Raw genomic sequence first — 27,881 nt, 5'->3', positions numbered from 1 at the left:
TTCGATCTCCCCGACGCTACAGGTGGCGAGCAGGGCCCGGGCCCCCCTCTCTCGCCCAGGCCTCCCGCGCCTTCTTCGGCGCGCCCTGGCGGGTGAGAGGCAGCGGTCTCCAGCGAGCCTAGCCCGGCGCCCTTCCCGCCTGCGGCCTCCTAACATCACCGCCGCTGAGCCTTCCTCTAACCTCCCTCGGTGGGCTTAAAACCTCGTGGTCCTCCTGGCTCATCCCTCGCGCTCCCTACCCCAGCTGCAGCATCCCGGAGCTCGGAACCTGCGCGCGGGTCTGCGCCGCGGCGTCGACGGGCCGGGCCGCTGCGAAGCTGGCGGGGGAGGCGGGGAAGGGAAGGGAAGGGGAGGGAGGGGCGGGAGGAGATGGAGCCCAGTGAGAGGCCGTGGGTTCGGGCAAACTGATCCTCGCAGGGCTAAGCAGAAGCAGCTGCTGGTAATCGGCGCCGCCGGGGAGGAAGAGGGTTTCCCAGTCCCGGTCGCTCGCGGCTGCGGCGGGCGCGCGGAAGGCCAGAGCCACCGCTGGCAGGAGCGAACCGCACGCAGCGGAGGCGCCCGCTCCACCCGCGGGCCTCGATGCAGACCCCCTTCACCTTGCGGGGGACCCCTCAGTCCCAGAGGGCTTTCCTGATACACCCTCCTCACCAAGACGGGGTCGAAAGCCCCTCACACCCCACTTCCTACTTCTCCCACCCGAACGAGCGCTCTCCTTTTCCCTCATTGCACCCCAAGAATGGTGCTTAGATGGGTGTTATTCAAAGCCTGCTAAGGAGGTGGGACCACGGCCCGCAACCGAAGTCCCCTCACCTCCTCCCCCCACACCCAGCATCCTTGCAGAAGTGGCCAAACACTTCCCATTGTTCTGAGATCAGGCAGTAAGGACGCGCTTCACTTAGGAGTGTTTCTTTGGTTCTCTTCCCATGTACTTCTAAGAGGGGAAATAAGGAAATGGTGCCTGTTGCAGTTTCAGAAGCTTAAAATATTAGACAAGTGTTTGTAAATGAAAACGTTTAGAAACTTCGGAAAATTAATAAGCACCTGAAAATCCACGACAAGCCATAACAACTGATTTTTGATCTATCATTTTATATCCGTCCATGATCCATCTAAATATGAAACCCCCGTGATTTTATGTAGTTTACGTAAACCACAGGCATCTGGCTTTTGCTCTTGAGTTTTTATTCCAATACATTCATGAATTGGCAATTGGCCCTCAAAACCTACTGAATACGTATTTTAACCCTGGAAAAATAAAATTCAGCTCCATTTATCGCATTTACATCTTATGGAGTTTTTTTTTTTAATTGGGGGAAAGTTCTCCAAAGTCGTCCCCTCTCCCACCCCATCCCCCCTAGAGTCCTACTTTCACGGCCTCTGGTTCCACTACTTCAGCGATATCTAGTAATAAAATCTTTGCGGTCCCAGAATATAATCAATCTAGAATTTCTTTCTTTGAATGTTTACATCATGCAGTTTTCGTTACAATCTTGTTAACATGTTTTGTTTAATTCAAGACATGTTAGAAAAGAAAAACAAAACTGAACGTCCTTATGGAGGCAATAATTTTTCTTAAATCTTGATTGAGATATCAGCGGTAGCACTTTATCTTTCCTTCCCAAAGAAAATTTGTGTTCGATTTTATTGATCAAACGGTGCAGCTACATTGACAAAAGTTTGTCTTTAGATCCTGTTTACAATCATGTATACTTTTAGCAAGCAGAAGGTACATTTGGAAGCAAAACACCTTCCAGAAGAAAACCACTCTCTTTCACGCATCTGCCTACCTGTTTAGCCACCCAAAATATATCCTAAAGAGGTGTCTTTTCATCTTTACTTCTCTGGTACTTGAGGGCTTCAGATCTCTCTAAATAAATGAAATTCGAATGTCTTGTTGAAGGGAGACTATGCATTTCTGTATCTTGGATTTGGACAAAGGAACTGTTCATAGTCTTTGCGGGAAATAATCTACTCCTACTTGGAAACAGCCCGGGGAACAGCATCTCTCTCTGAGGTTTCCCGGAAAAATCCCCACCGCGGAAGCTGCTCCTACATTTATTTCCGTAGACGCGTCGCTGTCCCTCTTCCACTTCTATTGGATAAGTGCGGCTGTGAAGAACCAAAAACAATATGTATTGGGAAAGAAGAAGGGAGATTCTCGAATTCTAAAGCTGTACCGTAATTTCTAGTTTCACTTCTCTCCTCCTTACCTCCCCCATCCTCCTATCCAATTTTCAGGACCACGTGTGCGGTTCTACATCCCACAGTCTCTTCTCGAGTTTCTTAGATAGTTTTTGTTTTTTTCCTCTCAAGTAGTCAGAAAAACAATGCCGAGGTGGAGGGGGTGGGGGGAAAGGGCCTGAAATCGAACTGCAGAGCCAGCAGGCAGAGCGACCGGACGCGCCTGCACACAGTACCAGCAACCCAGAGTCTCCGGGGGCTTTTCCGAGACTGCCTCAAATGCAAATGTGCAGCGTCCTGGGCTGGAGGAAAAAGACGAGTCTCACGAAAGGAGCTAGACTTCCGTAATGTGAAGGCGAAATCGACAAAGACAATCCTCCTACCTGAGGTGAATTTCGCTTAACTATCTGAACCGGGCTCAAGTCGTTCCACGGTCTTTGGTCCTGCGATTCCTCCCACGTCGCCACAGACCCCGCGCGACCCCAGACTCTCTCGCTCTGTCCCTCTCCTCAGGCTTTCTTGCTCAGTTTTCACGTCAAATGAGCTCCTCGCAGCCACGTTCGCAGTATTTCTTGAACAGTGAACCCCTCTTTCCGAGGCAAACGGTTCGATTAGCATTTCTAGCCCACGTTTAAATTTCAACAGACATTCATCCCCCCCTGTGCCTCGCCTCGCTGGAAATCCACTTGCAACGACACAGGGTACAGGTAAACGCTCTGTGCGTGCGTTTTGCCTCCGACGATGTCATTGCATCTGATTGAACTTCAGTATTCCCCGTGTTACTGGAACAACACCCAAACCTACTGAATGAGTGACTTGAGGCTGCTGCGAAATTTTACATAACAACAAAGATGAAAAAATTGCTATAAGCAGTCGCACTGCAGTGACCACAGGGATGTTGTTTTCTTACATACGGAAGAATAACTCCTTTTTCACTCCAACAAACATTTTGCCCCAGCTGATCTCCAGTGGTTTCCTTAGCTGATCGTGAAGTGGTTTGAGTTTTCCTCTTGCCTACATAAATCAATTTTATGATTTGAAGGGAAATATCTGTATCGTGTTAGATTTAGGCAAATTATTGGGCTCGCCATTTACTTCAGAATCTACAGCAAATTAAAATATGAAATCCTGGGACAAATGAATCTACAGCAAATTAAAAATGAATCTACAGCAAATTAAAATATGAAATCCTGGGACAAACAGGAAAATGGCCATGAGCTGTCAGTCAGCATGCTGTGTGTTCTGAAAACTGAATGATGAAAAGTATCTGTTAGATTCCTTCCTTTCATACTCACTATAAACATCATGGGTTTGGGCTATGATTCAGTTAACATATAGATATAATATCATGTAAAAGCACTGGTTTAAATGATGCACAAAGCAATGTAAAGTGTTGTTCCTTGAAGGGTAGCTTAAGCTATCAGACATTTGGTAGATAAAATAGAATACCCTATCAAAACAAAGCAAGCAAACAAAATGTCTGGTGTTAGGAGAGAAACCACATGGAGGCAGAGAATAAAACAAAACCAAGGGAAAAAACAGACATAAACAAAAACAGGAACAAAAGAGTCAACCTCAATCAGCAGCTCAGCTCTCTGAATGTCTAATATTCAAGGACATGTTAGGTTTTCATTACCAAGAACATCTCTTCAGTGCCTCTTGTTACATGTTAAGAAATAAAGACAATTACAGTGTTGGAAACATAATTTTTCTCTAAATATTTTATGCTTACCAAACAAACAGTGGATTGTTTGCTCTCTCCTTTTCACTACTCCTTTGGCACTAAATTCGGCACTTAGATGGTGCTGGGCTTAGCGTGCAAGGCAAGGCAGTTTGAAAATTATCTTTACAGCTACCTCTGGTGCTATTCTTCAGGCGTATTGTTGGCCAATAGAGAGCTGATTGTTTCGTCTAAATGGGCCTCAGCCCACAATCTATGCTTTTATAGAATAACCCTTTATATTACATCTTTTCAATGAATCCAAGCATTCTTATCTTGGGCCTTCTGAAATCAGAGTGTACCTGCTTAGTTTTATTTTTGCATGATGACCGAAGTCACAAAATGGAATCGATTTTTAAAAAGTTCAACAGTAATTTACAACTGTAAACCTAAAGTCAATAAAAGTACTATCAGCTATCTGCCAAATACATGGTTAGGAAACAGCAAATGAGATTTAACCTAGATAAGTACAAGTAGTATGTCTGCAGAAATATAATCTAGAAGTCATAAACCAGAGGTCCAACTCCATACTCTTCATGAGTCAAACTCCCAGATATTTCCATTCTCCTGGCCATTAGAGTTTACTTATGAAGCATGCAGTTCTGTTCTAAACTACACTGGAAGAACAATTATGTTGGATATATATATTTTTTTAATGCACCTGCAATTTTATTCTTGGAGGAAGAGGTGCTATTTCTTAAATTTCCTAGTTGTGAGAAAGAAGAATAAATCTGATGCTTGTTTGTCATGTGATATTATAGGAACGTAAAAGGAACAATCAAGCCACTGCCTTTGGGGTGGAGGGAAAAACAAGTGATTTCCACATTGAGGAATCATATTCCCCCAAAACACTTGTTAAATATCCTCTCTTTATAAAGGTAAAGGCATAAAGATATGTTAATAAGTAGAATGATCTGGATAAAAGAAAACTGGAAGCTCAGGAAAGTTCCATCTATAACAGTAGTTGACAATGAAAAGCATATATATGCCAAGAGAGAAAAATGATAAGAAGAAAAAACAGGCAAGTTAGTTAAATATGCAGACGGATTACATCTCAACCACTTTGGAAGGTTCACCTAAAAAGAAAAGATCAACAGGTGTGGGTTGTTTTTTTTTTTAATTAGTGAAATATACAATTAAGTTTACCATAGTAATGATTTATGAGACAAAGGATATGGGTAAAACATCACCTGAAAATTATCCCAAGTCTTTGCTTTAGTAGAAATCTGGCCAAGGATCCTAGTTTTGCACCCCCCAGTTGGTGTCCTAAGCTAGAAGTGCATAAGGATGAAAGTAAACTTAAACTTGTTCCCTTCACCCCAGGTCCTCTCACCGCATATCTCCAAAATGCCTGGTGTGATTAAAGCATTTGATGATGTCCTTTTAGAAGTCTTGATAGGGGGAAATGTATTTCCTGACATGAGTCAACAATAAATGGTTTAGAAAACCAATCCTAATGTAACAAGAAATTGGATGGAAAAGTCAAAAATTTATGGTTCATGTAGTAAGTTCCTATGTAGTGAATAGACTTCTCCCTGGTTTATCTCACATGTTTTTTTAGGGGAGCAATAAGCATTTAGTCCAGCAAACTAAAAAGCACATGTACTTTTTATATATAAAGGTCCTGGAGTATAGGGACCATGCCTTGAGTCTTGTGTGTAAGTTTTCTTGGTATTATTATTCTAGTACCTTAAGTTGATGCTCTTCAGCGAGGTGCACTCTACACTGAAGGAATTAACATGGTTCCTAACAGTACTAAGTGATTTAACTGAGTGAAAGAAGAGAGGCCAGTATGGGGAAAATGACTGGTCTTTTAAAAGTTTCTTTAACTGGTTCCTGTACATAAGAGCATTTCCAACTCACACCTGGAGAGCTGACCTCCCTCTTGCCTGTTCCCATAGGGTCCAATCTTCTCTCCCTGATGCTTAGGGGTAAATCTTGACTTAAACCTGTGGGCTGGATCTTCACATCCTCCTTATGAAAACTCCCATTAGGTGCATTTGACAAGTTTCTCATGAAATTACATTGCCAAACTAAATAACAAAGGAATTTTAAAAAACGTGGTGTGTATGTGTGTGTGTGTGTGTGTGTGTGTGTGTGTGTGAGAGAGAGAGAGAGAGAGAGAGAGGGAAAGACAGAAAAGTCTTTTGAATCAGGACTAGTCATAACATACCTGTCAGTATAGGCAGAATACAAATACTCAAAGAACTACAAAACTCCTGTTGATTTTTGCCCACTGCCTTGTGTGGATCTGTATTTGAAACTTTGATATCAATGTACATTTCTGTCACATGTGTTCTATATTTATGCCATAAGCCACAGGATAACTCTACACTTAAGGAATTTTTGTGCCTTTTTGTGCAAAAAAACTTTGTCATTTCTTTATTGTACACAGTGTAGGTTAGGCTAGCAGTTAGGATTAGCATTTTATGACATGTAAACAGCTGAATGTTCTAAGTCCAATATAAACTAACAGATACGTAATTGAGTCCTTATGGCATTTACTAGTTACTCACAGGGCAATTCAACAGATAAATATATCTCTATATACACATCCATAGATGAATATAGACTCTCATATATATTCTCAAATGGAGAATTGTGAATATATGTTTTATTGGGTTTGGGCTTGGCGTTGCAAAGGACATTTAAGTTTTTATTGAAAATTTTATTCATAATCGCATTCATGTCAAATGAAAAAAATAAGTATATTTTAGGTAAAAAATAAACCGATCTTGGGTGGTATAATTCATTTGCAGATTGTGACCCTATGCCCAGGCAGGACCGTAAATCCACACCATGTGCCTGTGACTGATTTAGGATTTGGATTTCTGATTTGGCTGAGAGATGTGTAAAAACCTCAAGTAGTCAACAGCTCCCTACTGGCTGTGCATCTGAGGGGCTCAAGAACATTGTTTATTCCAGCAAGTGTCTGGAATACATTATCCTCGATAAATTGGCTCCCGCTACTCCCGTTTTGGAGAATAGGAAGAATTTGTATACTGCGCTAAAATAAATGTACTTTGCCCAAATAACAATTTTCCTTAAAAGAAAAGTCTAAACATGACTCTATCTTCTGAATCTAGGATTGCCAATATTTTAAACACATGGCATTTCTGAAAGAGCAATAATGAAATAATTCTCCACACTTTCAAATTCCGAAACTGGTACAAAATTTAGATCTGTTTCTATCCAAAGGCCATATGAATCTAGGTTTCGAGAAGTTAAAAAATTAAAACAATAGGACATTTGGGTTGAGAGTTGTTCTATATATATATATTTTAAGAAAAGACCAGGGCTAAGGATCAAAAGACTCCTTGTATTCAAACATAAACATTTTAGACTGTATGTTACTTCTGAATTACATTGATTTTTCAAAATATGATTTTCAAATAAATAACAAGCCTGTAGTTTTTGACAAGAGAAACTTTCATTGTCTTTGGTGAGTTCTTAGCAGACACATATTTGGTAGTTTTGGGTTATTGTTTGCTCCTTCCTGAAATAATACTTTTGATCACATACGCCTTAAGAGATTCTAGATTCGCTTTTTTATGTTATAGAAATTCCTTATATTTCTGAATGGGTAGAAATGATAAGCAATGAATTCAAAAAGGCAAAGCCATCCTCAACAACTGGCTGGTTTGGCTAATGTTTCTGTTTGGACAAGGTATTGGGGTCTTATTGGGCTAACATAATTTAGCAATGCTTTGACTTCTACCGGAAGTCCTCTTCACCCAACACACAGGGCGTATTTTGAAAAGTTTCCGGGTCTGCCTACATATAAACATCCAACAGTCAGGATCAAAAATCAGTCTTTGTGTAGATTTCCAATTATCTCCTGTGTGTTGGTTTTATCTTCCAATCTATAATCTGTGGTCTTTGAAGGTGAAGGATTAGGTCTCATTGTTCTGACTAGAGCTTCATAGTACTTACTACAAGTCAACAGATACTCGATGACTGATAGAAACAACAGCAAAGCGTGTGAATCTAGCTGATTCTGAAAGAGCCTGTACCATAATACCCGTATTCATGCCCTGCTTTATACTTTCCGAGGGCCTTTTGCTTACATTATCTCATTTGATGTGAATAATTGAGTGGGGGGTGGGAAAGGGATTTCATATGAGAGGGAGAGAGAAGTGCTAAAATTTGAAGGCTCACTGGAGGCCGATGAGTCCTTATAAGAGCAAATCATCAAAGTATTTGCATATCTTTCGCTGCTTGTGATTGGATCCTAATCAAGTAAGAGGAAGTTCCCAAAGAAGGTGTAGCTCAGATTACCGGCCTGTAATGGGTGCTTCATCCAATGCTGAAATACCTTACGCGTTGAATCAAGAGTCTCTCTGGCCCCTATTAAGTCACAGATACAAAAGAACTTTGGGGTGACAGAAACTTTCCCCTACCCTCCCAAAGGGTTCCTTGATGCCAAGAAAGACAAAACATTTAGTAGCGAGGATACTGGGCTAGACGTGGACGTTTCGTCCAGGCCCCCACGCACAATTCTGGGGAATCCACTTACCGCTCTTTGCCTCGGTTTCCCTAGCTCTAAGAACAGTACATAATTTTAAGACCACCTGCAAAACTATTTGATTTCTGATGTTTTGATAAGTTTCAGTCTGACGGCTTATTGCTTTATATCCTCCCCACACCACCAGGAAAAATAAAAAAATCACTGTGTCACTCCACCCACCTTTCCTTCGGGGCCACCTCCTGCACACCTATCTCCCCCGTGTTAACAGAGAAAATGCTACCACCCTGTGCCTCAGTGGAAACACTGCGAGGGCCCAGGCGGCGGAGCCACCCCTCGGGGCGTGGGCACCAGGCCCAGGCTCCAGCTCGGGCGCCGAGGGGAGTCGGGGCCCGGGGAGGGGGGCGGGGAAGGGCGGGGAAGGGGGTACTGGGAAGACCGGGGGTGCCGAGAAGAGGTCTCCCCTCGCCAGCGCCGGCCACCGCGTCGCTGCGCACTCAGAGCCGCGCCAAGGGCGCCCCGCGACCCGGAGGCACAGGCGCATTTCCGAAGGAAAGAAAGAAAAAAGCTTCGACTGGCTCGAATTTCTGGAAGCCAGAGCCGTTTGGGCCCTAAACACCGACACAGAACCCCTCTTAGCGCTGCCCCGGCCTCTCCGTTACCCATTTTCGGTTTGGTTTTGGAAGAACCGGTTCCTCGGCCCCGCGTCGCCGAAGCTGTGACCCAAGTAAGTCCAGCCGCCGGCCCCCTGTCGCTGGTCACCCTCCCCTCGCGCGCTCCCTTCCCACCTTCGCCCCCGGCGGCCGCGCTCCCGCCCCTGCCCCGGGCCGCCCGGCCGGCTCTGGCCTCCAGTGGGGTTGCGGTGACCGGGAGACTTTGTTGTGAAACGAAATCTGACCCTTGGGCGCCGAGGCCGCGGCCGAGAGCCCGGGACCGTGACGCTCGCGGCCCCAAACGGGCCAGGAGGGGCGGGGGCGGCGGAGGCGGCGCAGCCGGCGCGGCGCCCCGACCCCCACCCCCCACCCCCGCCGACGATCGCGCGCGCGCGCAGCGCCCGCTCCGCGGCCCGTCCGCCGTCTCCTCGGCCGCCTCCTCGGCGTGGGCACCGCCGCCAGGTACGCGGAGCCACCTGGAAGGACGCGGCGGCGCGCGCGCAATAATGGGGACGCGCGTCCGGAGAGCAGTGAGGGGACGCCGGCGTCGCCCCCGGCCCCGCGGCATCAGGGCGCTGCACGTGGAGGGATGTGTCTAGGGCCGGTGGGTTTTCCTTGAGGGAGGTGATGACTGATGGGGACGGAAGTGGGGGGCGTCATCTTGGCCTCATTTGCTGTTGTGATTGCCGTCTTGGACGTGTGCTTGCGTTTGAAGCTCCAGTGGTAGGAAATACTCGGGGAGTAGGCTGAACAAACGAATATTTATATTTAGTGCTTTCTGGCCTCCCTTCTTTTGGCCCAAAGTGTGTTGTTTGGTCCAATTAACAGAGACCAGTTAAAAGAAGTAGCAGATGAATTGGAGGAGGTCAACGACGGCGAGGCGTTATTATTATTCTATGAATAATTAGGAAAGCAAGGGAAAATAAACAGGATCTCTGCTTTAACTGTGGTGAGAATAATGCAAATGGTATAAACAACTTTCATTGTTTCCTTCATGTTAAGACCCACCCAAGTTTTTTGTTCTGGAAGCCAGACTGACTAACGCTAGCTAGGTAAGTCATCTCATAAAACTCAACGCTTCTTGAAAACATTTGGGTAGGAGAAGGACTCAAACCTGTCAAGAAATGTGAGTGGATTATATATTCAAAAGAATCAGTGGCGACTGTCAGCACAGAGGATCCCAGCTAGGAGTGGGAAGTGCAAGGCTACTGGAGGAGCAGTGTCTCTGTGGAGGCCAAGGAAGGCATTCTTCTATCCTGTTCAGAGACCTTAGTACCCTAAGAATCCTCTGTCTCTAGTCAGAGCTGCTCATTCAGCCAACACTGGGAAACGTGCCATGTACCAAACATCTTGTTACATGGATTCAAATGGTTTCTGCCCTGAAGGAGTGGTCTGGTAGACAGTTGTGACCTAAAATGACTAGTGCTAAGATGGGGAAACACAGATGGACCGGGCTTCCCGGAAGCAGGGCTGGATGGGCCTTGAAGGCTGTGTAGCAATCTGGGTGGAAGGTGCGTCCTCCAGGCAGAGAGCTGTTGGCACCAAGGGCATCTGGAAGTGGTCTGGTGTAGCTGCAGGTGAGCAGGAGAGACCTGGGATGCAGGACAGATGTGTAGGGACTGTAGCTGGGGACAGATTGGAAAGGGCTTCCATGTCAGACCAAACAGACTAAATCAGACTTGTTCCCTATTTGGAAGAGAGCAAAAGCTAACAAGTTTCACAATTTGGAACATGTGAAGAAAGCCTTGGGGAGAAGGCAGAGGAAAGTGTTAATGAAGATGTTACAAAATAGGAGGTATAAAAAATGATTAGTGGGATTGTGTAGCCTATAAAAAAGTCAAAGTGTTCACAAAAGGTAATTAAACAGAGGGAACACAACAAGAGCAATATTGTTTTACTAATTGTTATCTTAGTAACCTGAAATGCAGCTCTGAAAAGTGTCCAGTTATCCTATTCCACGATAATTTTTGAACGTAAAAACTAGAGACGGTTAAGCATATTGCATTATAGTTTTATGACCTTTCATCCTTTACAAAGTGATTGTTATCATCCACTCACACATTCATTGAGCATGTATTATGTGTAAGACGCATTATCAATCTTCTCCATCCCATTAGATGGTATTGATGTCATTGTGTAGATGAAGAAACGAGCTCAGAGACGTTCATTAATTTTTCCAAGATTGCAGAGCTGATGAGTGCTCAAGTTACTGACTTAAATCCCTACCCAGCTTCCCCAAGTTTTCCGTAGTCTTTTCCTCTACCCTTGGACGCATTGGGACTAGCTGTAGGGGGCTTTCTCTCCTTTATCATTTCTGTCAGTGACCTGAAAGAAGAAAACTAAAGGAATGGTTTTGAGGTTGGCATATTATACAAAGCCGAATGGATGCCTCCGGTCGTTTGCAGAAGCGTTTGTGTATCCCTAAGCTCAGTAAGTGCCCGTGGTGTTTGGATCCAGAGGCCACTGATCACAGACATGTCCTGTGGAGGCGGATCAGAAAGTTAAGTAACTTGTTTCTAAAAGGATGAGTAATTAAATTTTGAGCCTAGAGAGGAGATCTGATTGTAATTTTAGGAAATGTCATCGAAATCTTCAGATGTTTCAGGGATTATTTTGTATCAGGGGCATATTAAAATACATTTGTGCTTGTGCAGAAGAAAAATGGACCCTAGAAGAGAGGGTTTTGATCGGTCTGTTTTGGCTCAGTAGAAGGGAAAACCTCGTAAAGGTTAAACCTTCCAGCTGTAGACCAAATGGCTTGCCAAGTTGGTGAATTTCTGTCCCCAGAAGCGTTCATGCAGAAGCAGGTTGGCTATCAGTCAAAGAGGTTTCGGGTGATTCCTGCCCTAGATGGAATTTGGATTCTACGACTTCCTTCCGCGGCTCCATCACAACATCCCATACCATGTATATTGCCATTACATTGTACCACCCAGTAGCTGTTTTCTTAATGAATTAAGGGGAGAGAGATTTCTTAAACTTTTCAAGTTTCACTGTAAGTTGTCCTTTGATTTTTATTTATTTATTTATTTATTTATTTTTGCGGTAGGCGGGCCTCTCACTGTCGTGGCCTTTCCCGTTGCGGAGCACAGGCTCCGGAGGCGCAGGCTCAGCGGCCATGGCTCATGGGCCCAGCCGCTCCGCGGCATGTGGCATCTTCCCGGACCGGGGCATGAACCCGTGTCCCTTGCATCGGCAGGCAGACTCTCAACCACTGCGCCACCAGGGAAGCCCTGTCCTTTGATTTTAAGAAAAGAGTGAAATCCAAAGAAATCCTGAGTCAGCGCCTCTTTTCTGACAGCTTAATGCTTTCTCCATTACCGTCTTTATTTTCGGTGTTTTGGCCTCTGAGACTGCAGCCCTGCAGTCTTATTCTGCATCGAGCAATCCTTACTCTGGTGGAGACGCAACTAAAAATAAGAGTCAGCATCCAGGAAATGAGGAAATTGCTTTGCTAAACTTTGCTTGTGATTGTCAAAGGTAAAGGAGCAGGGAGGCATTTATTCTCCAGTTCCTCCTAAACTACACATGTCATCTTCATGCATTCTAAGGTCTAATGAGGAACGTGGGTCCCCTGTAGTAAATACGTTACCTAATGAGCTGAATATTGAAGTCTCTGCCTCTATCCATGGTTCAAATTGCCTTTGAATTTTAGCAGTGAAAGAAAAAGAAATGTCAGAATCTGAGAAATATGTTTTCACCTTATTTTTATGAATAAAACTGCTTTTTCTTGACAGCTGAACTTATTGTGGGTTAAACAGTCAAGCAGGAATAAATGTCACGTGCATCAGAGAGGAGTGTTCGTGGGTGAACACCGGCACTGACATCATGTTTGACTTGGAGGGGCAAGAACTTACCATCTCCAATGAAGAAGGCAGTCACTCTCAAAACCGTTTGTTGCTTCATTAATGGTACTGGGGGAAGAAAGATGTTGACAATTGTTAGGAAATATGAACTGTGGCACATTAAAATTGGGATTGACATATATACACTAATATGTATAAAATAGATAACTAGTAAGAACCTGCTGTATAAAAAAATAAAGTAAAATTTAAAAAATCAACTTTATGAAGTGTATAGTTCAGTGAATTTTGACAATTATGTACACCCATGTAACCACGACCTTCAAGATATAGAACACTTCTAAAGTTCCCTCATGCCCCCCCATAGTCCAATCCCTCCCCACGCCCATCTCCGTCCCTGGCTCCAAGCAATATCCTGCTTTCCGTCCCTGTGGATGAGTTTTGTGATGTTTTATTAGCATCTTCAGAGGCATTCAATGGTAGAGCTTTCTATGTAAAAGCAAAGGAGTAGATATTTCAGATCCCCTTTTCTTTTGAATAAAGTAAGAAAATTCATCATTTAGTTATAGTTGTTTGGACAGTAGCGAGCAACCACTGAATGGAACCAGTTTCGTTTGCTACCAGTTGTTCAAGAGCATAAGTTATTTTAAAAGTACAAGTATAGGGCTTCCCTGGTGGTGCAGTGGTTGAGAGTTCGCCTGCCGATGCAGGGGACGCGGGTTCGTGCCCCTGGTCCGGGAAGATCCCACATGTCGCAGAGCGGCTGGGCCGGTGAGTCATGGCCGCTGAGCCTGCGCGTCCGGAGCCTGTGCTCCGCAACGGGAGAGGCCACAGCAGTGAGAGGCCCGCGTACCGCAAAAAAAAAAAAAAAAGTACAACTACAGTTGTGGGAAACTGAGAAACAATTTCTGTGATACATTGTGGACTAGCAATGCCCCAAATTCAGTAGCTGCAGCAGAATTAATATGCCAGCCTGGTGAAATTTTAGGTGAATTTATCACGTGTGATTACGTTTTAGATTTTTCTCTTAGATGCCTGAATTTCCTTATTACATGTAAGATACATAGGCCTGTAGTTCTCAGGCACTGTGCTATCATAGCACACCCATATTCCTCAAATCCATCCTGGGCGTGCCGTCAGTCATCATCCGCGAGCAGCACTGACTTTTTCTGTGCTTCAGTAGAAATTATTTTCTGACAATGGCTGTCAGACTCAATCGACTAAGTCATGTGACATGGTGATTTACCTTGCTGAAGATAAGAGGGGAAAATGATTAGAACAGTGGTAAAAGATCCCATGTTCACTGGAATGCATTTTCACCGTTTTGTTTAAAGACTTTTTCTTTTTTTTTTTCAGATTTTTACAAATTGAAGCATAGTGGATATAATGTTGTGTTAGTTTCAGGCGTACAGCAAAATGATTCTGTTATATGTACATGTATATCTATCTTTTTTCAGATTCTTTTCCCTTATAGGTTATTAGAAAATACTGAGTATAGCTCCCCGTTTTGACTTTTTGTCTTGAGTCTATGAGAGCAGATTCCATTCAAAGAGCCGTGTTCAGCAAAAGAAAGAGCAGTTGACGAGTGTGTGATAACCATGCTTACATTTATCGGCACGGTGATAGCCTACGCCAGTGATTTAGTTAAGGCTTTCAAATGTCCTGCCATGGTCTTTGGTATTCAAAAGTTTGCCATGAACACAAAAATTCTGTAACCTCTGATATAGGGAGGTTCATGAATGTTGTCAGGTTCCTTTGTAGCAACTTTATTTGACTATTTTAAAATACGAAATCTATGTTTCATCCTTCCACTAGGGCCAGTGTTGTATGAGAGAAAAATCTGCATGAGTGAATTTGACTTCACCTTAAAAGAATTACTAGTTTTAGCTATCATACCTCTTGATCCTGTAATTAGATTGTTTGGATTGTTTGGAATTTATCCTTAAAGAAATAAGTTAAAAGAAGGAAAAAACTTGTTGAGTAAAGATATTCAAGTGTTATATGCTATAGTGAAAGAGTGGGAAAAAAAACCCCCAAATATCCCACTTTATAGGAATATCTCCCTGATGGAATATTACATGGACATTAAAAATGATAAGGATACAGACTGTAAGATACTTATGAAATGATGTTAAGAGAAACCAGAAAAACACATGCATGAAGATTTGCTCTGATTATATCTACGTAAAACTATGTACACATACAGACAAGTTGGGTTGATGGAATTACAGGTGTGTCTCTTTAGAGTTTTCTTTATATTGTTAATGTAGAAAGTACTACATTGAAATAATGTGTAGGTCTAATGCTCTTGAAAACATCATTTGAATTCAACTTTAGTTACTGAATAAACACATGTCATCATTTTCCTAATTAATGTCAACTCATTGGGTTGCCTTACATTCTTCCTCTGAAGACAGAAGGAACTTGCATATGGTGGAAACAGAAATCTGATCATATTTATTCAGAAGTTCTATATAGAATGGATGGGCTTCATACTTAAAACTTTAAAACGGCAGTACCAGTAAATCAGTGGAAAAGCTATAAAAGCAAATTGGTGTCGACATTTATTTCTATAGAAACTACATCTCCAGCTGTAGAAGACTTTCACCAGTGTAAAGAGCTGAACTTGATTTTCGATAATAGCTTCCGTGGTTGGGATGTGGTCCTTACAACAATTGGAAAGAGAATCTAGTTTCTGAATCTGACTCACCTGGGCATGCTCAACCTCTGTTTTCCTCGATATAACCGTATTTCTTAGGAACGTGAGGAAAGCAGAGGTCACCTTCAGACACAGCTGCTTATGGCTTCTGAAGCCATGGAACAGTGAGTTGAAGAAGTCTCTGGAGGTCATTTATCCAATGGTTCATTTCACTGCAGGCTTCTGTTTGTAAATTTTCTTAAAGACCCCTTGATTTGATATGTTTATTCAATCTGCAGTTGTAGTCTTCTGGGGACATACTTCAGAATAGCCCTTTTCTTTTCTACAAAGCAATGTTCAACCACTAGTTTCCTTCTGCCTCTCAGGAATGTTAGAAAACTCAACACTTGGTGAGAAGGCAAAGATGAAAGTGATGGTGTGTTGTAATGAAAATACTCTTTCATCCAAGGAGCCGCAAGTTATTAACAGTGTCTGATGGGTCTCTGGTTCATTAGAGATGATTTATGTGTCATCTAAACTGTAACCCATTTTTCAAACCCAGCAGGAAAAATTAAAATATACGTGATGTATAAAGTTTTTAAAAAGATTATTTTCTTCCCAATCATATCAATCCTCACCTCCAGGCCCACCTTGTTTTTCTTCAATCTAGAAAGTCTGTTCCATGCACCTGCCTAGAGCCTTTTTCTGCCTGCTTCACGCCTCTGTCACTTGCACACTTATCCCAACTTTTCTTCTCCCAATCTTTTGATCTGACAATAGATGGGATGTTTGTGATGAGCTAGAACTAAAGTAAAAGTAAGAAATGTTTACAGGTAAGATGAGGTGCAGTTGCTTATTTGATCAACTGCCTGATTTTAGCCAATGGGTGGAAAAGAATAGGAAGTGTGTATGTGGGGTGGTGAAAATGGATTTCCAGAATCCAGAAAGCTTGAGGTTCAAAGCTCTTGAGTACTCTTTTTAAGTAGCAAGTGCTGTCTGTAGAATTGGGGAGAAAAATTGTCATCCTGGGGAGAGTTTAAATTATAGCAGGAATGCACGGAATAGATGTGTTGTCTCATATATGTTAACGTTTTTGTATTTAGAACTATTTTGTATTTTAACAATAAGCTTGTTAGTTGCAGTGGGGCATAAAATATCATTTCCAAATATGCGTCACTGAACTCTATAGGCATCATTGTAATGCCATCACCAGGGGTGCAATTTCCTAATGCCTCTGTGCCCCCAAAGGGGATTTTGTGTGATTGCAAGATTTGTCAGATTGTCATGCTGTTTTGGTGTTTTCTGTAGAGTCTGTTTTATCAGTGTATAAATCTAACGTTTATTTACCATTGTGTATTCGCTAGTATGTCTACACTAATTTCAGCCCCTTCCCAGCCCACTCCCCCAAGAGTGCAAAATGAAGTTCCTAAGGCTTCTGTTAATCTTGTGTCAGAAGAGTCTTTGTAGTAAAGTTCACTTTTCCATGGTGTTTCATCAACTGTCCATGGGATTGGGACCGAAGAAGGCATAGTTCCCTCAGGTGTTGGAAAGATCATTCCAAACAGAGCCAGTACTTCCTGTTTCCTCCTGTCCGGGATGCCTCCCACTGTCCTTCTTGCCACCTGCCCGCTTCTGCTAGCAGCAGATGCCAAGATGGGCCTATGGCCTGGGGCTGTGAATGCAAGTCAAGAGCTCTAGGTGCCCCTTCCCTGTCACCTGTGGGCTTTGGTGGCCTTGGAAGGGGTTGCTTACCACTGTCTGTCCTGGAAGAGCATCTTCTTTAGGTGGCCTCATGCAACTAGCAAATATGAAATATGTGCCCAGCTGTACAGCTTTTTCTCACTGTTTTATTCAGTTGATCTCTTCTTCCTCCTTAAGTGGTTAGTGCAACCCATTCCAAGAAGAGGCTTCCAGGCTTTTTTGCTCTATGCTCAGAGTGGATAACTGACTCTGGAGTGTTGAATTTGGGTGGCAGAGCCCCAGGATGTGTCTCAGTCCCTTTTCTCTTTATTAGGGAACTTGCACTTGAGTGGCTAATAGAAAGGTGGCCTTCCATTGTGTACAACTCCAACCCACCCCCTACTTCTGGAGGGTACCAAAGAGTTGGCTCAGGAGTGCGTAAATCAAAGGTTTCGTCTTTGGAGATAGATGCACAAATGGGTAATTAACCCAACTCCCTGCTTTGGCGTGGTGAGTGCTGGGGATGGGCGTAAGGATGGGTAACTGCCACCAGGCTTATGGCATCCAGACATGTGGGGGTACTTTTGATATCAAGACACCTCCTGCCTGTACTGCCCCACAGATGTCCTGAAACAAATTTCATGTCACCGATCCTTCCATCAATGTGCACCTCCCCACACCAACACCTAGATCAGCCTCCTTGGACATTCTTCTACTTTTTTTTCTAGGAAGCACTCCTTGGTTTAAACAAAGTCCCTTTGAAGTTCACCTCTAAGTACTCTATAGGTCTATATAGTTTTATGAATAGCTACTCCCTATGTGCGTAATGTGTAGGTAGGCAGGTAGGTAGATAGATATGAACCAATTAACCTGTTTTTGCTTGAGCCCGTTTCTTAGGGTATTTGAACAAATATTGACGACCTAAAATTCGATGAATCATTTTTAAGTTGACTGAATGATAGCACCACCATTTAACTGCCCATCTAATTCTAGCTCAGAGTTTACATGTATTCAAAAATTGTCATGTATCAATAATATTCATTCATTCACTCATTCAGAATATTTAATGAATGCCATATGTGACCAGAACAAGAGAGTAAGGCGTGGTCCTAGCCCTCATGGAGCTACGGTCTAGTGGGGGGCAGGTAGAGAAATAATGAGATAAGAGCTATAATGGGGGCAGGCTTATTTATAAACCATGAAAGATCAAGTCCAACAAGGGAATTAAGGGTTTACCAGAGCCAGGCTCCTAAATATCAGTAGACCCAGTCATGGCATATATTTCATGGTTTGGATTGACATGTAGAAATCTGGAAACAACTATGCTGATTTAGCAAGCGGGAGGATTTGTAAATAAAGTCCATGGGTCTCTGTGATTTTGTGACTTCTGAGTGGTAGTCGTTCTTAGTGGAGACATCTACCTGAACTAGATGAATGCTGACTGTTTGGCTTCTCAATAATCTCAGTCTTTTCTTTTCAGGCCAGGAAACAATAACAAACAGAGTATTTAGTACAGAATAGTTTCATCTTCAGAAGAAATAAAATTACGAATGAAATACCTTTCATGCTCATGTAACTTGACCATTCTTAATACCTTAAACTGTTCAGTAAGTTCAATATGGAAATATGGAGAAGAAACACATGGGAAATAATCCTGGAATATCAAATATACAGACTTTGATTGAAACATGTTCTCAGGACAGGTATGGAGAGGATGGGAATTTAGGGGAAATCAGAGGGGGCTTTGTCTTGGGCCTGCCCCCTTCTGTGAGGAATGAGACCGGACTTTGTCTCAGCACATATAGGTGCACTGTGGGCGATTTATGTGAAGGTACTTTGTAAACTGTAAAGTGTTTTCCCAATGTAAGGCAGAATTATTATCATTATTTTAAAATGCTACTTTATCGCCTGGAAAAGTTAACGTGCCTCCAGAGAGTAACGGAAGCAATGAAAAAAATCTAGTTTCTGTAATATCTCTTCCCTAATTATGCAAGAAATCCTCTAAAAGCAATGCCGGTGGATTTTAAGATTTGGTTCTGAAATTTTGCGCAATTCAAAATAGAGTGGTATATTGTGTTTCCTTGGGTTAGCAGAACTTAAATACATCCATATGATTTTTATTTACTTGTAACCTGAAATTATGACATTGTTTTTTGTTAAAACTACAGAAACAGTCTGCTTTAATAGGGATTCTCCAAATTTTAGGAGTTAGTTAGTTATGAGTTTTGTTTTTTAATTAATTAATTAATTAATTAATTTATTTTTGGCTGTGTTGGGTCTTCGTTTCTGTGCGAGGGCTTTCTCTAGTTGCAGAGAGCAGGGGCCACTCTTCATCGCGGTGCACGGGCCTTTCACTCTTGCGGCCTCTCTTGTTGCGGAGCACAGGCTCCAGACAGGCAGGCTCAGTATTTGTGGCTCACAGGCCTTGTTGCTCCGCGGCATGTGGGATCTTCCCAGACCAGGGCTCGAACCCGTGTCCCCTGCATTGGCAGGCAGATTCTCAACCACTGCGCCACCAGGGAAGCCCAGTTAGGAGTTTTATGTTGTCCAAGAAGCATCACTTTTGTGTTAATGGCGGGTAAGGCATATGTTTTCCAGCATTGATAATTGTGAACAAAAAATCATAAATGAGAATTACTCTGGCATTTCAAAATTATATCCCAAATGAGCCATTCTTGGAATATTTTACCTGACAATTAGTGTGTAAATGCATACTTTCATTAAATTATAAATCTAAAATATATAATATCATCCAGTTGAAATCTCCCATTTCACAGATAATAAAACTTAGGCTCAGGAAGCCAAAATTATTTGCCCGAGGTCATTCAACTAGTTAGTGACGGAGTCAGAACCTGAATTCAGACCTTTTGCTTCCAACTGCGGTGTTTTTCCTACCATGCTGACATGCAGAAGTTTAAGTACCTGTACGAGAAGTGATACTAAAGTTTACACTACTACATGTTCTCTGTTCTGTAATTTTACCTTGGGTGATATTAAGATCGTGTCTATTTTTTTTTGGTTAAATTTACATGTCTATTTATCTGTGTTGAAGTTGATGTGAGGTGTGTAGATTAATTTCTTAGTTGCTAAGACCGAGCAAGAAAAACTGGGAGTTTCTTTTGGTTCCTCATTTGAGCATCAGTATGAAAATTAATTCTGAGAGTTAGGAAATGAGAATGGGTAGCTAGATGGCTATATTGTTATTATTTTCAGATAGCTAAACATAGACTGTATTTCAAAATACTACATTTATCGTCCATGTCTTGAAGCATGCCCAAACCCCACTCTTCTTGAAGGTGTTGAGTCTCTGAAGGTTCAGAATTGATCAACTGTGAAACTGTGACCTAAAATAAACTTGCTAAGAAATGGTATAATAATATCCTTGCCCTGAGGGTAAAACACTCAGCTCTAAATTTTTCTCTTTTATCCTTGCTCAGACTACAATCATATTTCTTTGTGAGTATTTCCTCTTGGCATTGTGATACAGCTGACGTTGATAGATAGCATGGAGAAACCGAATTCAAAAAGAAAAAAAAAAAAAGGGGGCTCTTGGACTGTTGGCTCAAAAATAATGCGTGTAGAAAGCTCTCTATCTGCCCTCTTCAGTCTTTTTTTTCCTTGGGCCGCAGCTGCTGACAGCAGACACACTGAGCTATAATTTGGCCACATTTGGCTCATGTAAATTGTGATAAACAGTGAGCCCATAATATTTATTTTAAAGATTCAATCAGTGAAGGTAAGCATTCTTGACTTGTGTATACATGCTAGTAAATAGAAAGCTACAGACGTAGAGATCAGCTCTTAATTTCATGCCACACAATTAATACGGCGGCTTGATGCTCTGTTCATCACAGGTGCTGGAGTGTTGGAACCCTTTGAAGAAGTGTGTAGCTAATAGCCCATATATAATTCGGAAGAAGAAATCTTCAATGGAAGACCCCCAGGGGATAAATGGACAGTCTGTAAGTAAACAGAATGTCAGTCCTAAGGCAAGAGTTATTACTCTTAAAATCGTAATTACTATTTTTGTTGTAACTTGAGTGTCTGGAAATTCCTCAAAAGCTCTGTACCAATTTTTAATGATTTTTAAAGTTATGAATTAAGTGGTACATTATTTCATCAGCCTAACCTAATTTATATCTTTTTTTTAAAGGTATCAGTTATCAAAAGTAGAGGTCTAGAGGAAAAAGCCAACCTTTAGTATTACTTAATTATACCAATACGCTTAACAAAATTTTTAGACTTACATTTTCCTTTGCCTCAGGGAAAACATAGATTTGTCTCGTGAAACTTGAAATTAATGTCTAAGTTTGGATTGTTTTGTATGTATTTGTTTTGATGTATACGTGTGTGTGTGCGCGTGTATCTTTAAAATGTGTGATAAAAAAGCAAAATAAAATAAAATGTGTGGGTGGTGTGGTAGTTTCACAGTTTGATAAACTCTTGAGTGGACTTTAAATTAAGGAGAACCTGAGATTTTATTTTGTTTGTTTATCTTGTGAGCACAAGAGAAAGGGTTCAGAAATGTTCCTCAAGTTCGTATCGGGAAGAAGAAAAGTTTCCTTTGGCTCATAAACAAATATTCCCAATAAGAGTTCATCTTATAAATAGCCTTTGTTTCAAACTTAAAAAAGTCAACGGATTTTAATTTTTAAAAAGCCTATTTCAGTAAGTTAGAGTTGTTTCCTTGGAAAATTTCCATAGCAATATTTGGGGTGGCACTATGTGACTTTGCCTTTAAAGGTCTCTCATCAGTTAAGATGCTTTTAGACCTGTGGTTTTGTAGCTCAGCTTTGTTCACCATAGAATTATTACAAACCGGAAGTGTGATCTTTAGTAATGACATTGTGGTTCCTGTAAATGTGTGTTTTACAAGACCTTCTGGTGGTTATGTAATAAGCAGTAACTGCTAATGGATTAGGATTTTAATAACAAAGGGTCACGTGCTATCAAGGTGCTTCTGCAGTCATACTGCATGCAATTACAGAGTGTATTTCATGGCTCTCCTAAATCATCTTGTGAGGTAATTCACATAAAGCATTTCGAGATCATTCTGTATGGTGTAGCTTTCACCCTAAACAGGAAAAGCACCCTTAACACGTTTAAGTTGTTTGTTTGGCCTTTTAAACTTATGTTATGGGCCTGTGATATTCGATGTTCTTATTATATGAAGAATAGTTTCGGAATGCCTATAAAATAAGTGAAAAATAAATGCACGAATAACTTACTGTTTTCTGCCCCTTGTGTGTAACTTTGCTCCCAATGTTCATGCAAGTTGCAGTGTTGGCGAATCCCTAACAGATTTAACAATCTCTGCCAATAAATGCTGCAGATAATATTTCTTTTGAGGTTTTGACATTCTGCCAGTTCTCATTTAAAACTTAAGAAATTAACTAAGATTTGAGACAAATGAAAAAAACAGGTAAAGAATAGAATGATTAAAATTTTTGTACCTGTCCTAACAAAATGGTGTTTATTGGGCCATCTCATTCCATATCATTTGGAGGTGTTTTGAAACGTGAAAAGTGAAGCAGTTTTATTCTTGAAAGATACTTGGCTGCCTCAGAAGTAGAAAGCTAGGGAGTGATGTTTCTCAAGGGCAAACAGTGTGTGGCATTGGAGAAGCCGTTTCCGGGCATTTTGGCCCCTGCCTACTCAACCACGAAGGGCAAGCAGTCTTTTCAGAGGTCCCTATGTGTTGGGCCCCAGGTGGGCTCCTCCAGGCTCACTTTCTTTGGCTCTCAGGTTTCGCCTTTTCTTAGGAAGGTGCGGAAACAGGCTTAAGATGGGAAGAGGGCCTAGAACTTAGCTGAAAGCAGTAAGGTAACTCAAGAAACTGAAGGAGTTTTTAAAATTTATTTTTTTATTGAAGTATAGTTGATTTACAATGTTCTGTTAATTTCTGCTGTACAGCAAAGTGACTCAGTTATACGCATATATGCACTCTTTTTTATATTCTTTTCCATTATGGTTTATCCCAGGATATTGAATATAGTTCCCTGTGCTATACAGTAGGACCTTGTTGTTTATCCATTCTATATGTAGTAGTTAGCCCCAAACTCCCAATCCATCCCTCCCCCACCTCCACTCCCCGTTGGCAACCACAAGTTTGTTCTCTATGTCTGTAAATCTGTTTCTGTTTCGTAGATAGGTTCATTTGTGTCATATTTTAAATTCCACATATAAGTGATATCATATGGTATTTGTCTTTCTCTTTCTGACTTACTTCACTTAGTGTGATAATCTCTGGATCCATCCACATTGCTGCAAGTGGCATTATTTCATTCTTTTTTTATGGCTGAGTAGTATTTCACTGTATATACGTACCCCATCTCCTTTATCCATTCATCTGTCAATGGACATTTAGGTTGTTTCTGTGTCTTGGCTACTGTAAATAGTGCTGCTATGAACTTTGGGGTGCATGTATCTTTTCGAATTAGAGTTTTTGTCTTTTCCAGATATCTGCCCAGAAGTGGGAGTGCTGGATCATATGGTAGCTCTATTTTTAGTTTTCTGAGGAACCTCTACACTGTTTTCCATAGTGGCTGTACCAACTTATATTCCCACCAGCAATGTAGGAGGGTTCTCTTTTCTCCACACCCTCTCCAGCATTTATTGTTTGTAGATTTTTTAATGATGGCCATTCTGACCAGTGTGAGGTGGTACTGCATTGTAGTTTTGATTTACATTTTTCTAATAATTAGCAATGTTGAGCATCTTTTCATGTGCCTGTTGTCCATCTGTATGTCGTCTTTGAAGAAATGTCTATTTAGGTCTTCTGCCCATTTTTCGATTGAGTTGTCTGTTTATTTTTTTGTTGTTGAAGGAAACTAAAGGATTAAAAGGAGACTTGGTACCAGAAATTCTTGTACCTCCCAACGTGACTCTCACTGTCCCTTACTTGCCACATTCATCTTTCAAAGTTTTGCTTAAAAAAGTCAATATATTCAGAATAAACACAAGAGTATACTGTACCCCCAATATTCCTAGGATGTAGCCTCCTGACCATAGTGGCACTTTGGAAATACATCTTTCATGTGACCAGACACCAGGGGCAGAGGTGAAGTAGCTTCTCATTTTGATCCTAAAGAGATACAGTCCTGGGCAAAACATTTAAATCAGAAATTCCACCTTTCTTATTCTGGAATTTTCTGCTTGTGTGTTTTCCGCATCTAGAAAGAAGTAGCTCATGAGATTTTGTAGGTTTTGTCAACTCTTCAACTTGCCTCATGAGGACCAAAAGGAGAGGAGGACATTTGTGGGGCTTTACATCATTTGGGTGATAATTCTAGCCACTCCAGTATCCCCTCTTGAGGAGTCCCATTTGGATAAGCACGGCCCCATTCTCTCTCCGTAGGTCCATGGTTGGCCTCTCCGAGGTAGACACCTCTGAAACACAGACATCGAAGGGCCAGGCTATAGCTGCATCTTTCAGTTTCTTTAGTTTATGAGGATTTCTATAGGGAAATTATGTCAAGATAAGAAAAGCATTTACGAACTCTTTTTAAAAAAGTGAATTAAAAAATAAATCACTATCTTTTCCTTAGAAGCTGTGAGCTCTGCAGTTACCTAAACCTTGTGTCTGATTTGGATGGAATCCTGGTATCATGAAAACTACGTTTTAGATATGGAATACGAAGACTGGGTTTTAATTTTTACTAATTGTATGATCTGGGGTAGATTTCCAAGCATCAGTCTCTTCAACTAGAAAACAGAGATGATAATATTTACCTTCTCTTATTTAAAATTATAATTTTGTAGGTCAAGTGGGGTCATGTATTTAAAAGTTCTTTGATAACTGAAAAGTACAATACACCTCTCATGCACTTTTATTGTAAATATCGCTAAAAAAGTGTGGTCATGGATAAAAAGTTATCTGGCCACCTTCAAGTCCACAATAAAAAATTTTGAATGCAACCATTATACCAGTGCCAAGTATTATAAACACCAACACTACATATGTTTGTTTATGTTGTTAGCTGTCGAGGGAATCAGGTCTCCTGAGACTCTAAAGGAGCTTTTTATTATAAATGGTAGATTGTTAATTTACTTTTATTACAAAAATTTCAGATGGTAATATTTTAGAGCTTTTTGGAATAATTATATCTTTGGACTCCATTGTATTCTCATAACTGCATCTTCTTTAGATTATGGTAAATTTGAAATGCTAACAGCAGTTTTTGCTGAGATGCTGGGTTTTGCAAGAAAACCATGAACTAAAATATGTATGTACCTTATTTCTATGTTTGGACATTCTAAAAAGGCAAAGTGACTTTTAACCAAAATGGTAAAGTTAAATATATATTTTATGAACAGAGAGAAGAACACTATTAAGCAGAGATTTCTAAAAGTAGTATATATATATATATATGTACATTACATCTGTATAAGTCAAATTAACTGGGAAATTATAAATTAGGTCAAGATTACATTTATTCACCTTTATCATGAGTGAGATATTTTACGTAAGTGAAATTTTTAAATAAATTAAAAAATATAGAATTCAGTAGTTTTCAGTTTCCTTTTTAAAATCATGAGCTTCTTGTTGGAAGCCTGTATTAGTTCCGTCAGGCTGCTGTAACAAAGTACAATAAACTGGGTGGCTTAACACAACAGACGTTTATTGTCTCATGGTTCCAGAGGCTAGAAGTCCAAAATCAAGGTGTTGGCAGGGCTTCCTCTGACAGCTGCTGAGGAATTCTTCCTTGCTGCTTCGTAACTTCCAGACCTCTATAACAATCCTTGGCATTCCTTGGCTTGCAGCTCCTGCGCTTTGATCTCTGCCATGTTGTCACATGGCATTCTCCCCCTTACCTCTGTCTCTCCTCCTCTTCTTGTAAGGACATTAGTTATATTGGTTTAAGGACCAACCTAATGACCTCATCTTAACTTGATAGCATCTGCAGAGACCCTTTTTCCAAATAAGGTCACATTCACAGATACCAAGGATTAGGGCTTCAACCTGTCTTTTTCGGCTGGGGTGGGGTGGGGGGATACAATTCAACCCATAACAAAGCCCAAGAAGAATGTGAGGCTTCAGACCTTATCTGTTTGCCTACCCATCCCACTTCCCTCCACCTTAGCACTTTGAATAACTCTAGTTTATTTGGTTGCAAGTAGTGGAATTCCCATGAGCTGGTTTAAGCAAACAAAAGAAAAGTCTTAAGAAAGACTTAAACAAAAGGAAAGTCTTAAGAAAGGAAATTCAAGCAATTTTCTTTCCATTTTTCTCTGCATATGTTTTTCAGTCCTCTTTTTCTTTGTAGACTGGCTTTTGTACTCCCCTTGTGTAGCATTGGCTGCCTGCTGACCATGGTTTACATGTTACTGAACCATCCACCATGCAGAAAGAAAGACTGCTTGGTGCTGCATGAGTCATGATTCTGCAGCTGATGCCCAGAGAAGGATGCCCAGATCATCCAATAGGTGCCCACCATGAACCTTCAAGAAACCCCCAGTTTGTACTCAGGGAGGCACTGGTATGAAACCACAGTTTTAGTCCTATCACATCATCTTACAGATTTAGCCTTTGATGTACCATCACCTACATGCTAATCATTTTGATGGAAATTTCTACTGGTGAATATATATATATATAAAATTCTTTCCTGATGATGTAAGTTCTTTGTTACAACTATCACTTATAAGTTGGATCCCTAATAAGTTAGTTTCTCTCTCTCACTTGATCTGACAGAAGCGGTGCTTTGCATTTTCAGCCCCAGGCAGTAAAGCCTAGAACTGGGGCTAAACTGGCTATGATGGGTGCACAGCAAATAGATGCTAACTTGAAAATGGAAGGCAGTTGGGCATAGTGAAGAAAACCTTGACTTGGAATCAGAATACCGAGTTTTGAGCCACAGCTTACTGACTAAGTCACCTTGGGAAAGTTATTTTAACTTCTAAGCCTCAATTTTGTTTTTATAATTACAGATAATTAGATCTATATTGCTGGGTCTCTGTGACGAAGAAATAAGATATCCCATGCCAAAGCACTTTGTAAACTATAAAGCAATATATACGGCCACTAGTATCAAGCCCTGTGGGGCATCTTTTTGGAAAGGGCAGGACACTTTGTGTCAGACATATCTGCTTCAGTCTTTGCCCTGCACTTGGTCAAGTATTTAAACCTCTCTCAGCCTCAGTTCCTCCTCATTTGTAAAGAAGGGATAAGAGTACCTTCTTATAGGATTAGAAATAGCATATGAACGACAGCTAGTGAATAAGAACACGGTTTTTGGAGCCTGACTCCCTGGGTTCAGATTTGAGCTATGATACTCACTGGCTGTGTGATGTCGGGCACGTCTGTGTGCCTCCCTGGGGCCATTTTCCTTGTCTGTAGACGGGGATGATGGTAATGACTTAGGTCACAGGGTGGCTGAGACGATTGAATGAGGTTATATGTGTGAGAGTACTTAGAATGGTGCCTGACATACAGGAAATGCTGTCTTAGCATTTGTTGATGTTACTAATCTTATCTCCACCATGCCAGGCACACAAATAGTAAGTGCTTTAAAAATGCTCATTGTTATTTAATTAAAATGGATTTGACTAGGGGGATGAGATACTATTTCTTAACTGAATTGTAATGGACCCACATTCACATGGTTAAGGTGAGATGATGTCTTGGGATGTCAGACCATGCTGGAAGGAATAAGACAGTACTTCCCTTTGCATGGGCAAGGCTGGTTTGGGCCCATTAAAAGAGCCCAGGTTGGAATGCGATATGAGAGTTTAGAAGAGA

At 41.5% G+C, this 27,881-nt stretch overlaps 1 protein-coding gene across 6 annotated transcripts in view; it reads left to right on the top strand.

The window, feature by feature from the left end:
- The first annotated feature begins 9,449 nt into the window (after window positions 1-9,449).
- The window catches only part of EYA1 (EYA transcriptional coactivator and phosphatase 1), a 328,161-nt gene continuing 309,729 nt past the window's right edge, over window positions 9,450-27,881 (top strand). For 4 of the 6 annotated variants that reach the window (XM_060127902.1, XM_060127900.1, XM_060127901.1 and 1 more), the window contains exons 1-2: window positions 9,461-9,481; window positions 20,995-21,102. In XM_060127902.1, coding sequence (XP_059983885.1) covers window positions 21,070-21,102 — 33 coding nt within the window. In that variant the 5' untranslated portion in view covers window positions 9,461-9,481; window positions 20,995-21,069. Of the gene's footprint in view, window positions 9,482-20,994; window positions 21,103-27,881 lie in introns of all 6 variants that reach the window. The other 2 variants (XM_060127905.1, XM_060127904.1) reach the window with 2 other exon arrangements.

The sequence above is a fragment of the Lagenorhynchus albirostris genome, chromosome 17 (assembly GCF_949774975.1).
Source record: "Lagenorhynchus albirostris chromosome 17, mLagAlb1.1, whole genome shotgun sequence".
Taxonomy (NCBI): Eukaryota; Metazoa; Chordata; class Mammalia; order Artiodactyla; family Delphinidae; genus Lagenorhynchus; species Lagenorhynchus albirostris.
The sequence above is the reverse complement of the archived record's forward strand: the minus strand, read 5'-3'. Positions and strand labels throughout refer to the sequence as shown.